This window comes from Rhinatrema bivittatum, chromosome 7, assembly GCF_901001135.1.
Source record: "Rhinatrema bivittatum chromosome 7, aRhiBiv1.1, whole genome shotgun sequence".
NCBI lineage: Eukaryota > Metazoa > Chordata > Amphibia > Gymnophiona > Rhinatrematidae > Rhinatrema > Rhinatrema bivittatum.
The window spans coordinates 115,260,398-115,273,465 of record NC_042621.1 but is presented as its reverse complement, the minus strand read 5'-3'; the positions used below and the strand labels follow the sequence as shown (position 1 = coordinate 115,273,465).

The 13,068-nt window shown below is 42.8% G+C and overlaps 1 protein-coding gene across 2 annotated transcripts in view; it reads right to left on the bottom strand.

Moving 5' to 3' along the window:
* Positions 1-11,368, bottom strand: part of PCBD1 (pterin-4 alpha-carbinolamine dehydratase 1) — a 31,581-nt gene extending 20,213 nt beyond the window's left edge. Inside the window, exons 1-2 of one of the 2 annotated variants that reach the window (XM_029608950.1) lie at positions 11,222-11,329; positions 6,024-6,082 (exon numbers count right to left, since the gene is read on the bottom strand). Coding sequence is in view for 1 of the 2 variants with exons in the window: in XM_029608949.1 (XP_029464809.1) it covers positions 11,222-11,224 (3 nt within the window). In the remaining variant the exon portion in view is untranslated. Of the gene's footprint in view, positions 1-6,023; positions 6,083-11,221 lie in introns of both variants that reach the window. The other variant, XM_029608949.1, reaches the window with a different exon arrangement.
* Positions 11,369-13,068: the final 1,700 nt, after the last annotated feature.

Sequence of the window (13,068 nt, the reverse complement as noted above, 5' to 3'; positions counted from 1 at the left end):
CTTCATTATCCCTGGAGTAGCTGCCTTGTCATCGGGGGTGGATTGGGCATCCCCCGGAGGGCTGGTTGCTCTAGTCATGTGGTCTGCCGAGCGCGGCTGTGACAGAGCCGTGCGCGGCAGACCACGTGGAATCTCCGGGGCCGGCCGGAGCGGCGAATCCCCGGGCCGGTCCGTCATCGGGAATCCGCCCCTGCTTGTCATATGTGCCAACTTTATTCCCACTGGAACCTGGGCAATCCAAGTCCTCCTTTACCCTGTATCTGCTGACATACCTCGCAAAGACATCTGTAACACCTCTGGGCTCCATTTTCCTGTAATTTGCAGTATAATGATTTCACAAAAATAGAACAAAACAAGCTCCACACTTGACTCCATTAAAGAGAGCTGTGAAATAATTACAAGTACAGCTGTTTAAATTGCTCCCTGGATTTCCCTTGTAATGTGGGGATTTCCTAGGTAAGGCTATCAGGAAACCACCTCCTGTGGAATAAGACCCTTGTACCTTTAAATCCTTTGTCTGCTCTTCCAGGGAAGCTCTTCTCCTCTGGTTCAGTTGGTATTTGGCAGATACTGATTTTTTTTTTTATGTTTCTTCACTGTGGAATATACCAGGATGACACTCTTGAAAATCTTCTCCTTTAATACTGTAATGCCCAGAGGAATATAAAAATCTTCCCACACACAGTAACCGAGGGAAATTTGAGAGGGTTTTCTGAGATGCATTCTCTTGCTGGCTGCCAGAAAAAGAACTCCTTTTCCCTATCAGGTTCTGCAGATTAAAAGGGCCCAGAAACCCACCCAATCTAGTCTCCTGGAGGCAGGGAGAGGAAACCAGAGCCAAGTAAATTTTGTTTGGAAGAAATGACAATTTATTATTGTGACACTTCAAATATATCTTTCTATTATTTTAAGATGAAGCAATTTTAATAAAACAAACTTTAGCAATTGGCAGAAAGTACCTAGGGCTTCATCTGCTTATAATGACATAATGTCCACTTCAATGCAATTTGCCAATACAATCATTGGTCATAAGGACTCAGTAAGCATATGGTTTTCTATGAACAAATGTTTTTTGTTTTCCATTTTAATTGCAACGATAAAGCAAAAAATTTAGATAATAAAAAAACATAAACATATGAAGAATGAGGCTTATGACCAATAAGGCTGATTGCACTGAGGTGGACATTATGTCATTATAAGCAGATGAAGATGGTCATATTTATACAGGCACCTCTCATGCTACATCCCTCTGCTTCTCTACAGCACTCTGCATACAGCCTCTCACAATCCATACTTTGCTTAATTTTTCTGGATGCACTGGTGGGTAATCATTTCTGCCAGGTCTCTACAAACTGCAGCCTGAAATTGCTACAAGAGTCTGTATATTTGATGTATAGGGAAAAAAAACAACTTTTCAGCAGACACTACAGAAGACCTCCAGAATGCTCTCTTCCAAAGGGAACCACAGATTATTACAGTGTTCAGCTTGTCTTTGCTGAAACACTTTTTAATAAACTAAGGTTTTCCTACTGTAGCCAACTATAACTCCCAAGGAGATGTACAAAATAATCATTCTGAACTTCTTATCTTCATATCGATTAGCAATATTTGTCTGGTCAGCTTTTCACTCTGACTTTTCTTACAGCCAAATTATATTTTTTAGCTTTCACTCTCTCTCTCTCATTCTCTTTGATATTATGTATGTTGTTCTATACATCGCTTGGTACCCAGGCATAAGAGATTAACAGATTTTAATAACACTAAAACTAAACTAAATTCTCAAATGGAGCAAGGATGAATTCTCATGTGCTGCTCCAGCTTAATAAATCTAATCTAACCACAACTTGATAGAGGCCAAACTTCACATGCATTCAGCTACACTTTCAAACCCAGGCTTTGAATTAGCACAGAAAACCCCAAAACAGCACTTTTTTTTTTTTTTTTTTTTTTTTTTAACCACACAGCTTCTTTATGGACAATTCAGACAATTTCTATTCAAACCCGAGGGACTCTTTAGGCTCTGTGCAGATGAACTGGGCAGACTTGCTCCTTCTGTTCTTGCAGCCCAGACTCAGGAGAGCACTGCAAGAACCCCTCTGTTTCTGTTTCCCCAGCAGGACCCCCTCCCTTTTGTTTTTCCCTCTCAGCAGGAGAATCTCCTAAAGGCAAACATTGTTGCTATCAATAGGAGAGAGTGAGGTGGGAAGCAGTCAGGGAGTCCTAAACCACAATCAGAGAATGATAGAAACACTGTTCCTATGCCTACCTTGGTTTCGATTAGATGCTATCGGGCTGATGTGCTAAAAACGTGCATCCAAAGTGGATGCGGTTTTTTTAATGCGCACACGATCTTGGGCACCCAATGCAATAGGCCAATGAGCCACTGTGACAAAAAGGATACGCTAGGGATAAATTGTGCACCCTTAGCATTTCCATGGCATCAGGAACCCAGGAGCAGTGGCTGTGTGTGGGTTAGGAAAATGGGCATTCTTAATTGAGCATCCATTTTCATAACCTGACTGCCGGCAAGACATTTTTTTTTTCACGTTGCTGCTTTCTGTGGTTCCTCTGACTTAATAACACCTCGATAATGAGTTGGAGGAACCACAGAAAAACAGTATTTTCTGCTTTTCTGTAAACTTTTGGGGTTCCTCAAGACTTTAACGCCAGCTCTGGCATTTACATGTGATTAGTGCTATTAGCTGTGTGATGGTTTGGGCACATGCTTTGGACCCACTAATCCCCTTCTTCCAAAAGGAATTATGGACGTGCGTCCAACCAAGGGTTTAACCTGTGCGCTAGCCTGAGCTCACGGTATTGCATCGGCCTGTATGTGTGCTGGACTCCTGGTTTGTTCTGTGTGGTGAGAACCACCCCCAAACAGTGCCCAAACTTTACAAAGTTTTATTAACCCTCAAAACACTTTTCTTTATCTCTTGAGAGGATAAACAAAAACAATTCAGAGCAACCAACCTTTACTGGGCTCCATTTCTTTTATTAAAAAAACAAAACAAAACAAAAAAAAGTCACTTTGCATAAGGTGCTCAAACTTCAAACAATTTTTTTTAACTCAGCTCTTTTTTTCCAAGTAATTTTATATTTGTTTTCAGTAACCCTCTTACAACACGAACATAAAATCTTATAACTACAAGAAATCCGTCAAAGACCCCCAAACAAGATTGACTATGGTGTCAGCCTGCAAACCATAACAAGCCTGGAATAGGGATGAAATCTTCCTTTCCCTCCAAACTCCAACTCTCTGGGCCTTCAAAGAACAGAATAATCCACTTAGTGGTCATTCTTCTTTTTTTTTTTTTTTTCCTTTTTTTCCATTTGAATAAAAAAGATAGACATATACAGACCCTTGCACCCCCAGGCAGACCAATGTAACACCATCCCGTCCCCCCAAACCCCCCCCCCCCCCCGAGTTGAAAGTACCCCTCAGATTCTCTCTCCCAAATCTCATCAGAACCAGCAGGAAAGTTAATCAGATAACAAAGCAATGTGCGCCATGATCAGCCTTTGCAAATTCAGGATTACGTGTGCAAGTCTTGGCCCCGCCCCAGAACACCCATGCCCCGCCCCTTTTCTGTCTCCTTATTCTTGACATGCACACGGGTATGTACACGCATCCTTCCCGGCTTCTTAAAATTTGTGTTGCTCATGCATGGCCCACATAGGCGTTTTTGCACTACCTGTAAGGTTCCAGTTGGCATGAGGGAATATTCAGGGTTCTGAGACGTGTTAAGTCAGGGAGACAGGTACAGTTGCGAATGAAGATGTGTGAGAAGAGCTACAGAGAGAGCGCGAGCTCTGCATTCAGAGGAACCAGGAATCATTTGCGCTGCAGCATCTCATCAGAAGGGCCCCAATAAACCATGAGCTTGCTATTTGCATCCACGTAGATGTAACAGGCATGGCATCGGTTTAGTACATAGAGTGAAACTACAGTGCAATACGGACATTGCCATACTTTAAGCTTAATTCCTAGGCTAGTCAAAGAATTTGGAAAATGAAAACAAAAACTCCTGCCAGTAGGAGAGAATAGATTACTATTCTAACAATTTACTGCTATCTCCTACAATGCTTTGTTAACTTTTCTGATACATTTTCTCCACTTGAATCTAGTCCTCATGGCTGCTCCGATTCCTGGCGTGGATGAGCATTATTTTTAATTAACAGCAAGAAGATTCTGCGTAAACACAGCTGCTGTGCAGCTGGTCATTACCTTTCCCTCACTGAGGCGTCACTGATAACCCTGATAAACTCCTTCCAGGTATCCCAGCAACGAGATAAGAGACAGAATTGATTAACAAGTGCCTCAGAGACAAACGCCATATCCTGCTGTCTGGCCCTGACAAAACCTGAACCAAACAAGGAGTGTTCAGGATCTCTAGAATGATTTATTTTTCTTGTGCGCTTGCAAGTATGCAGTGTGTGGCAAACATGCACAGGCCAACAGACAGGCTGATGCAATAATCTGGGTGCTACGAAAATGTGCACTGGTTTTTAGCACACATTTTTAACTCCCAGATTTTTTTAAACTCCCAATGCAGTAAGCTAATGCTATACTAATGTACCAGGAGATAATAAACATGCCAAAACTTTAAAACTTTATCTGGCTAAGTAGCAGCAACCCGCACCAGATAGTCAGAGAAGTACTGACTTATCCGGCTATCTGGCAGCTGCTTCCCGCTGCCAGATAGATGGATAAATCAGTATCTATCTGGTTAAGTGGTGGTGGCTGCCGGCACTTACCCAGAGAGTTCCAGACATTTTTTTTTATTTTACATTTTTTTATTTTTTTCACCAAGTTTTTTATGGTGCTGGAAAATTAACTCCAGCCCCACGCCAGGAGTTAAATTTCCAGCACTATAGAAGGTGCGCCAGCCAGATGCAGTCTCTCTGGGATTTCTATGCGAGGGCGCTAAGCAGTACTCCTGTTAAAGAACACACTCCTTTGCTGCATCAGAAAAGTTTAATGCCCAGAAAATCCACACTCAAGCATAGGCACAAAGGTGTGTTCGACTGATGCACCTTTCTGCATCGGCTTGAGAATTAGCAGGGCAGAAGAGTAAGCATTCTTCTCCAAAGACCCTACTTACTTTTGCTTAATAAAATATTTGTCCTACTGTGCCATAGTGTAGAATTCCAGTGGCTGCATTGGTCCTGGAGAAAAATGGTGTTCTTGGCAGGTTGATATGTTTTATTAAACCAACTTAAAAATGTTCCAAACATGATTTTATACATGAGCTTCCCCAGAACTTGTGGGTCCCAAGTTCAGATATCAGAGGGGGACTATACATATGGCCACCCTCTTTCAATATAATAGGGGTAGGCAACCCTTGACCTTGAGTACTGCAAGCCCGTTGGATTTTCAGGATATCCACTATGAATAGGCATGAGATGCATTTGCATGCACTGTAGGTGGGGCATGCAAATACATCTCATGAATATGTAGGATGGATACTTTGATAACCTGACCAGCTTGTGGCACTTGAGGACTGGAGTTGCCCACCCCTGTCAGATACAATAAGTTTTAAATCACTAAAGATGACAAGTTATCAAACTGGTCTCTCCAACGTTTTGCTCCACTGTTGCAAGTTTCCACCATCACTGTCTGAACTTGGGGTGGGTTAAACATTCACTTCAACAAAAGTTAGAGTTTAAATCTGTAAACCACCACAATTCCCAATACTTTGAGTTTCCAAAATGGTTTTAGGGGGCTATTTACTACAAGTTTTCTCCCATTTTGTGTCTATGGGAAAATGCTTAGTAAGAAAGGCCCCTGTGGTGTGAGGCCTTGCAAAATTATACACTTTGACGGTAAGCAGGGCACAGAGACATGCTCTCGGGATAAAATGCCAAATCTACTTAAGTTGAAGCAGTGCCACTGGTTATATAAGTAAACATGTGGCCATGAGACCTTAAGGTTTCTGCTCTGTGTCTCAGGGCTCCTGTTTGCACAGTTTACTAGCTTGCTTTCAGCCTCCCTTACAAGATAGAGAATGTGAAACTCTGACCTCGGGTCACATGACACAGCACATCCTGAGCCTTCTGTTCAACTTTCACTGCTCAGCAGCTAGAGAAGTAAACAGGAGGCAATTTAATTCCTTGAATAAAGCGGGCAGATATTTTATGCCACAAAACAGCCAAGCTTGGTCATATTACAGACTTGCGCACATATATACATAAATTTAGAGCAATTTTGGGCACTAAGGAAGTCATCAGAGCATCAATCTATTTTTTGTTTTTGTATTACTAGTTTTGTTATTTTTTCCTTTCCAGTACAATCTCAGTTCTGTTCCATTTCAAAATTGTTTCCAACTGCGCATTTAAACACCTTCTATCTGACCACCACCGATTTTCGGCCCAACCCAGTTCATGTATTCCTCCTGCCTTCAGCTCTGCACCTCAGCCCTGGGTTTAAATCCAAATGGAACTTAATCAGCCTCATTTCTTAAATCCATAGGTTAGCTTGGATATTCAAGATATGAAAGAAGAGACCCACAGTAAAATAAACATTTCTTGAGCTTTCCTTTCTGTTGGACAATGATCCTCTCTAGAGCTGTGCAAACTTCTTAAAAAAAAAAAAAAAAAAAGTCTGCAAAGCACAGTGATCCTGCAGAAAATATTTGAAGGTTTGTCAAATCAATTCAATGACCTTCTTTTTAAGAATTCAGAAAAATCAGTATTGGATCAGCAGAAATGCTCTATGCGGCCACGGATTTACAAACTCTGCAGTGGATTTTCAGAGGGAATTCAACTCTGGATTTTGCAGATTCGTTACTCTACGGTGGATTTCTGTTGATCCAGCTTAGATCTCCCTAAGATCCACCACAGAAAATTTGTTAGATTTTGCAGACAAATCCTCTGCCTGTCATACTCAGAATTTGACGTTCAATTATTCACATATTACATGCTGTCTGAGCTAGAAGACTTTGCATTATTTAGCTAACATATTTCTATTTATTGTTTTCCGGTTTCTGGTAATTATACTTTGGACTAACATTAAGGCTACCATTCCATCACTCTGTTTAAACCGGGAATTATTTCTGCTAATGTGGACTGTTCATTTCATAAGCTTGTATCTAAGTTGTTACCCTATTTGTTTTCTTCGTAAAATTATGGTTGGGTTGCTGTCACTACACCAAGAGTCTACAGCCTGACTCTAAATAGTTTAACATATCATAAAATAGCTACATTAGCATTATCCTCTTTCTAGAAAACATGACAAATCATGCATAATCTGCACAGACAAACATCAGTCGCTTGCTCAACGTTCAAAGCTGCCGTTTCATAACTGTGAGGATAATTTTTAAAAGAGATTTACCAGGATAACAATTGGTTAAATTCCTGGTGCTAAAAATATTTTTCTCTTTAATCTAGCTTCCAAGTTTCACAAGGGAGTTAGATTTAGCCATGGGGGTGGTGGGGGAGGGGGGGGGGGGGAGAGGGAGAAGTGTACTTGGGGTGGCAGCAAAAATATCCATGGGGAGGGATTCAATTTTCAAATCCTCATACACACTGTCCCACATGGACCCTGCTCCTAGTAAAGCAACCTTGCAGAAGCAAATGTTCAAATGGAAGCCACCTGTTTAGGTTGCCTTTGAAAATTAACTTTAAGATCAGTGGACCTTCAAACAGAATGTTGGGAATTATTAGGAAGGGAATAGTGAATAAAATGGAAAATGTCATAATGCCTCTGTATCGCTCCATGGTGAGACCATACCTTGAATACTGTGTACAATTCTGGTCACCGCATCTCAAAAAAGATATAATTGCGATGGAGAAGGTACAGAGAAGGGCAACCAAAATGATAAAGGGGATGGAACAGCTCTCCTATGAGGAAAGGCTGATGAGGTTAGGGCTGTTCAGCTTGGAGAAAAGACGGCTGAGGGGGGATATGATAGAGGTCTTTAAGATCATGAGAGGTCTTGAACGAGTAGATGTGAATCAGTTATTTACTCTTTCAGATAATATAAAGACTAGGGGGCACTCCATGAAGTTAGCATGTGGCACATTTAAAAATAATTGGAGAAAGTTCTTTTTCACTCAACACATAATTAAACTCTGGACTTTGTTGCCAGAGGATGTGGTTAGTGCAGTTAGTATAGCTGTGTTTAAAAAAGGATTGGATAAGTTCTTGGAGGAGAAATCCATTACCTGCTATTAATTAAGTTGACTTAGAAAATAGCCATTGCTATTACTAGCAACAGTAACATGGGATAGGCTTATTTTTGGGGAACTTTCCAGGTTCTTATGGCCTGGATTGGCCACTGTTGGAAACAGGATGCTGGGCTTGATGGACCCTTGGTCTAACCCAATATGGTATGTTCTTACCTGGCCTGCTAAAAATCATCCCTCACCCACCCCCATACTGTATCTCTAAAGGCTGTATATATGCTACCTCTTATTATCACTTTTACTACAGGGGAAGGCAACTCCCCTCCTGGAGTGCCACAGCAAGGTCTGGTTTTCAGGGTACCTACAATGAATATGCATGAGGTATATCTGCATGCACTGCCTCTATTGTATGCAGATATCTCTCATGCATATTCATTGCGGATGTCCTGAAAAATCAGACCTATTTGTGGCACTTCTGGACTGGAGTTGCCTACTTCTGTTTTACTAATTGTTGTGTAATTCAGAGGACCCAATGTAATAAGACAGGAATAAAAAATGAGTGTTGTATTCCAATGCATATTTTCTTAATGCGCGTGCTAAAAAATCAAGTAAACTGAAACAGTAAAGTAATAGCATACAATTGTATCGGGAATATTAAAAAAGCACACTTAAAATGTGCACAATGAATAGTGCGCATAAGTCATGTTTAATGTGCACAAATAAGTACAGTTTAGGAGCATTCCTTGTGCCCCTGTAACCATTTTTTGGAGGATTTTATGATCTCCAAGGGCAGAGAAAAGAATATATGTCTGGGGCTGCTTTCTTCTGCCACTTCCTCAATTCAGTAGGACCCAAGAAGTGAATTCTTTCTATTGGGGGGAAGGCTAACCTTCTAGGCCCATGCAGTGTAGTGAAATCTCCATGTGTGTGTGGCACTGGACCCCTCAATGATGTTAATACTGCAGGAACAGGCAGAACAAAAGTATGGGTGTTCAAAATAAATTCTACTTTGAATTAGGAGAATTAATAAAATATTCAGTCCTTGTGCTTCTTGTTTTACTTGATTCATCTCTAGGTTGATCATCTTGCTCTAGGCCAAAAGCAACATATATGCCAGTCTTGCTTTTCTAACTTATTTTTATACAGCATTTTGTGAGTTTATCAACATTAAAACCTTTGAAATGGGAGCTGATAAAGCAGAACCAATTCACTTGGTTCCCTATGACCCTAACTAGGTGGTCATTCTCTACCAAAGGTAAAAAAGAATGGAAAGGATACTGTAAATTCAGTACATTTTTTTTTAAACTTATTTGAAGTAGGTTTCCTAGATCATCATGCAGGCCAGAGTGAGTCAGTCCTGATTTTGCATTTTTCTATCTGTGAATCTGCAGTTCCAGTTTCTTTATAAAAAAAAAATCAGGCTTGCAGGTCAACAGAGGCAAATCCAGGCCTGGCATAGCCTGGTAGTTCCATTTAATAAAAACACATTTTCCTTACATACACTCACTCAAGTAGGAGGAACTGGTATTTTCCAAGAATGGCCCTGCATAAATTACTGCTCGGTAGGACGGAATGCCGATGGCAGCACATGACGCGCATTTACAAGTAGAATTGTTGAGTGGCTCCACTTTTTTTTGCAGGACAGCTTTCTCCGGTCCTGATTTCATCCCATTGTATGTATGGGCTTGCAGACCTGTTTTGAAATCAGAACTATATAACCATAGAAGCAATGGACTGGCTCAGCCTGTCCTGAAAAAAATAATGGCAACCCTTTTATCATGGCACTTCAGCAGACTTTTGCAAAAAATGAACAATCTATCACCATCTAACACACAGCATTCATTTCTGTGTCTCACGCACACACATCTGCTAGAGACCCAACTTGTGTACAACTGGCCCTTCCACCGGATCCAAGAAAACCCAAGGATCTCCCGGCATCTGTGTGCTGTACAATGTTTCCTGTGTCACTCCCTATGCTCTGACCATGGCAGCGAAAAATCATTTCTTCCATGAGCTTTCCCTCACACATTTTTTTTTTAATTTTGTATATTATGTACAACTGGAAGAAATCTTCCTGGTACAGCTTCAAAGCTTTCCAGTCTAGTGCAGCCCAAACCAACTAGGGGCAAGCACTGATCCATTAAAGAGCTATCTGCACTTTTCCTAGTGTCTTACTGGCAGAGTCCGTTTGTAGAAAAGAGACTGAGTCTGCTAGAACATAGGACTTAAAGGACAGATTTGCATAGTTCATCTTTCCACACAGGCAGTAAATGCACCAAGCGAGATGATTTAGGAAGACCACGTGATTCCCTCCTGAGACAGCAAGTAAGCAGTCTGAGACAGTCACAAGCTGAAAGATGCAAAGTCGTTTTTCTCAGTAAATACATGATTTTGATTGGTGCAGTAAAATATGTGACCTGGAAGTCACAGAACCAGCACACATGTACACAGCTTGAATGTTTTATTTTTTCTATGAATTAAGACCTACTTAATTATAAAAACAGCATGCTCTAAAGATTTCACTGTCGAAGTCCTAGCTGGTGGTGATGATAATGATTGCGTGGGAGTGCAGCACCTAATTTCAAAACAACCGGCATTATTCAGAGTAAGATAATGGTGGGCAAGAGAAAACAAACTCCAAAACACATTCATAAACGCACAGTGGTGTCCCATGAATCTCAAAGCAGGCTGAGAGAGACCTTTCTCCCCTCTTCCCCTTAACACTGTCTGAGAAATCATGCTGCTGAGGCTTTATTTCACCTCCAATTGCATTCATGGGCACTGCAAACAGCTTTGATAATTTTGTGTCTCGGGCCTCGCTGAGAAAAAAAAAAAAAAGATCATTCTGGTTTACAACTTTGCCATGGCTATAACTCAATTTACCACACACAAACAATTAATTTAGCTGTTCATTAACCAGAGGGCTAAAGGCCGTTCCCTTTCCCACTCTGCCTCCCGCCTACCAGCACACATTGGAAATGGCTGGCACTTGGTCTGATTTTGCTGTTCATGATTTTTCATTGTATGGATACAATTGCCATCAAATGACCCTTTTTCACAGTACCCCCTCCCTCCAGTCTCCTCTGCCCCTTACCATGCTTGTGCTGTACCCTGGGTGTCAGCTCCTGCAGGATTCCTCTGTGCCAGAGGCAGAGATGCTGCCGAGTTTTCTCCTGCTCCTTAAGCCAACCTAACAGGAGGGGGCGTGGCCGGCACTTCCACCCACCCACTGGCAGCTGCTGAGAGGGGGAACAACAACTCTGTCAGTCATTACTACCAGGGACAGCCTTTAGGGGCAAGGGAGCATGTTCTGCCTTTACTTAATTCTGTGCATTTTCCGGATGGACTGACTTTCTCTCTTTTTTTTTTTTTTTTTTTTAAATATATTATATTACTGACATTGCACCTGCAACAGCACAATGTGTTACGGTGTGTTAGTATGTGGACCCTGGGCCGAGGTGAGAGGTGTCACCGCCCACAGGGAGGAGCCCTGTGAGCCTCACTGTCGGGAGGCGTGGTCCCAGCAGACGTCAGAGACAGCTGTGGAATAGAGTCTTTATTAGATAGTTAGAACTACACAGCCCAGGGAGCGGGAGTGCAGGAGAAGTGATGATGTCAGAGTAGAGGGGTATACCCAGAGGGAATACCTCAGAGAAGGAGATCCGGTAGTGGCCCGCAGGGCGGGGTACGCTGAGGAAGTCTCTGTAGTGATTATAGGTCATGGCCTGCAAGCGCAGGAACACCGAAGGAGTCTCTCAGTAGTGACGATTTGGTAGTGACCTGTAGCACAGGAAATACCCAGGTAGTCTCTCCGTAGTCATGGTATGGTAGTGGCCTGCAGTGCAGGGTAAACCGAGGGATTCCCCACAGAGATGGTATGGTGGAGGTCCGAGGCACAGGAACACGGAGAGGGTCCTGGAGGTGAAGTGGTAGTGGCCTGCAGCGCAGAGTACACCGGAGAAGTTCCTACTAATGAGAATATGGTTGTGGCCCGAGGAACAGGATACACTGGAGAGGATCCCTCTAGAGTTGGTAGAGTAGATCCGTGGAGTTAGGTACTCACTGAAGGGTAGTTCCAGGAAGAGTCCCGAGGAGCGGGGCAGGCAGCAGTCCAAGGCAGAAGGCCCTCCGAGGAGCGGATAGCCAGAGACGAGGAAGGGCCCCCGAGGAGCGGGTACCCAAGGCGTCTCACGCCAAATGCAGGAACAGGAAGTCCATGAGCGAGAGTGGATTCAGCAATGAGGGAACTCCTTGCTAACTTGTCGATAGGCAGGGCTAGTCAGGTTAAGTACAGCAGAGCGAAGACGTCATCATGAGGGTACACCTTCGAGGTTCCCGTCATGACGTGTACAAGAATAGCCCTTGTGTGTGCTCCTATGTGATTCCTGGGGCAAGATGGTGGTCGGCAGCACCAACGCTGTCCTAGAAACGCCAGGCAGGTCGGCATTTGCTGGCAGAGGTTGCCGTTCTCCCCAATAATGACAAGGCAGCAAAGAAAGAGGTGAGCATTAGTGGTTGCAACCATCTGTGACCAACGGGCGTAACAGTAACCCTCTTCTTAGGACCCCTCCCTGGGGGTTTTGGTTTCCTAGGATGAGATTTGTGGAATTGCTTGATCAATTCCTTGTCGAGAATATTGATCGTGGGTTCACAACTATTCTCCTCCAGACCGAAGCTATGCCATGAGATGAGGTACTCCCAATGCCTGCTGCGTTTTCTGACCTCCAGGATGTCCTCAACCTGGTAAGTGATGTCCTCCTCAGCTGCGAGAGGTTGAGGTTCAGGTGGTTTTTGAGAGAACTCCAACAGGATGAGCGGCTTTAAGAGAGAGATGTGGAAGGCGTTGCGGATTTTAAGTGAAGGAGGTAACTGGAACCAAGCGGTGACGTACCGAGAATGGGCCAATGTATCTGGGTGCAAATTGAGCGGAAGGCAGTTTCA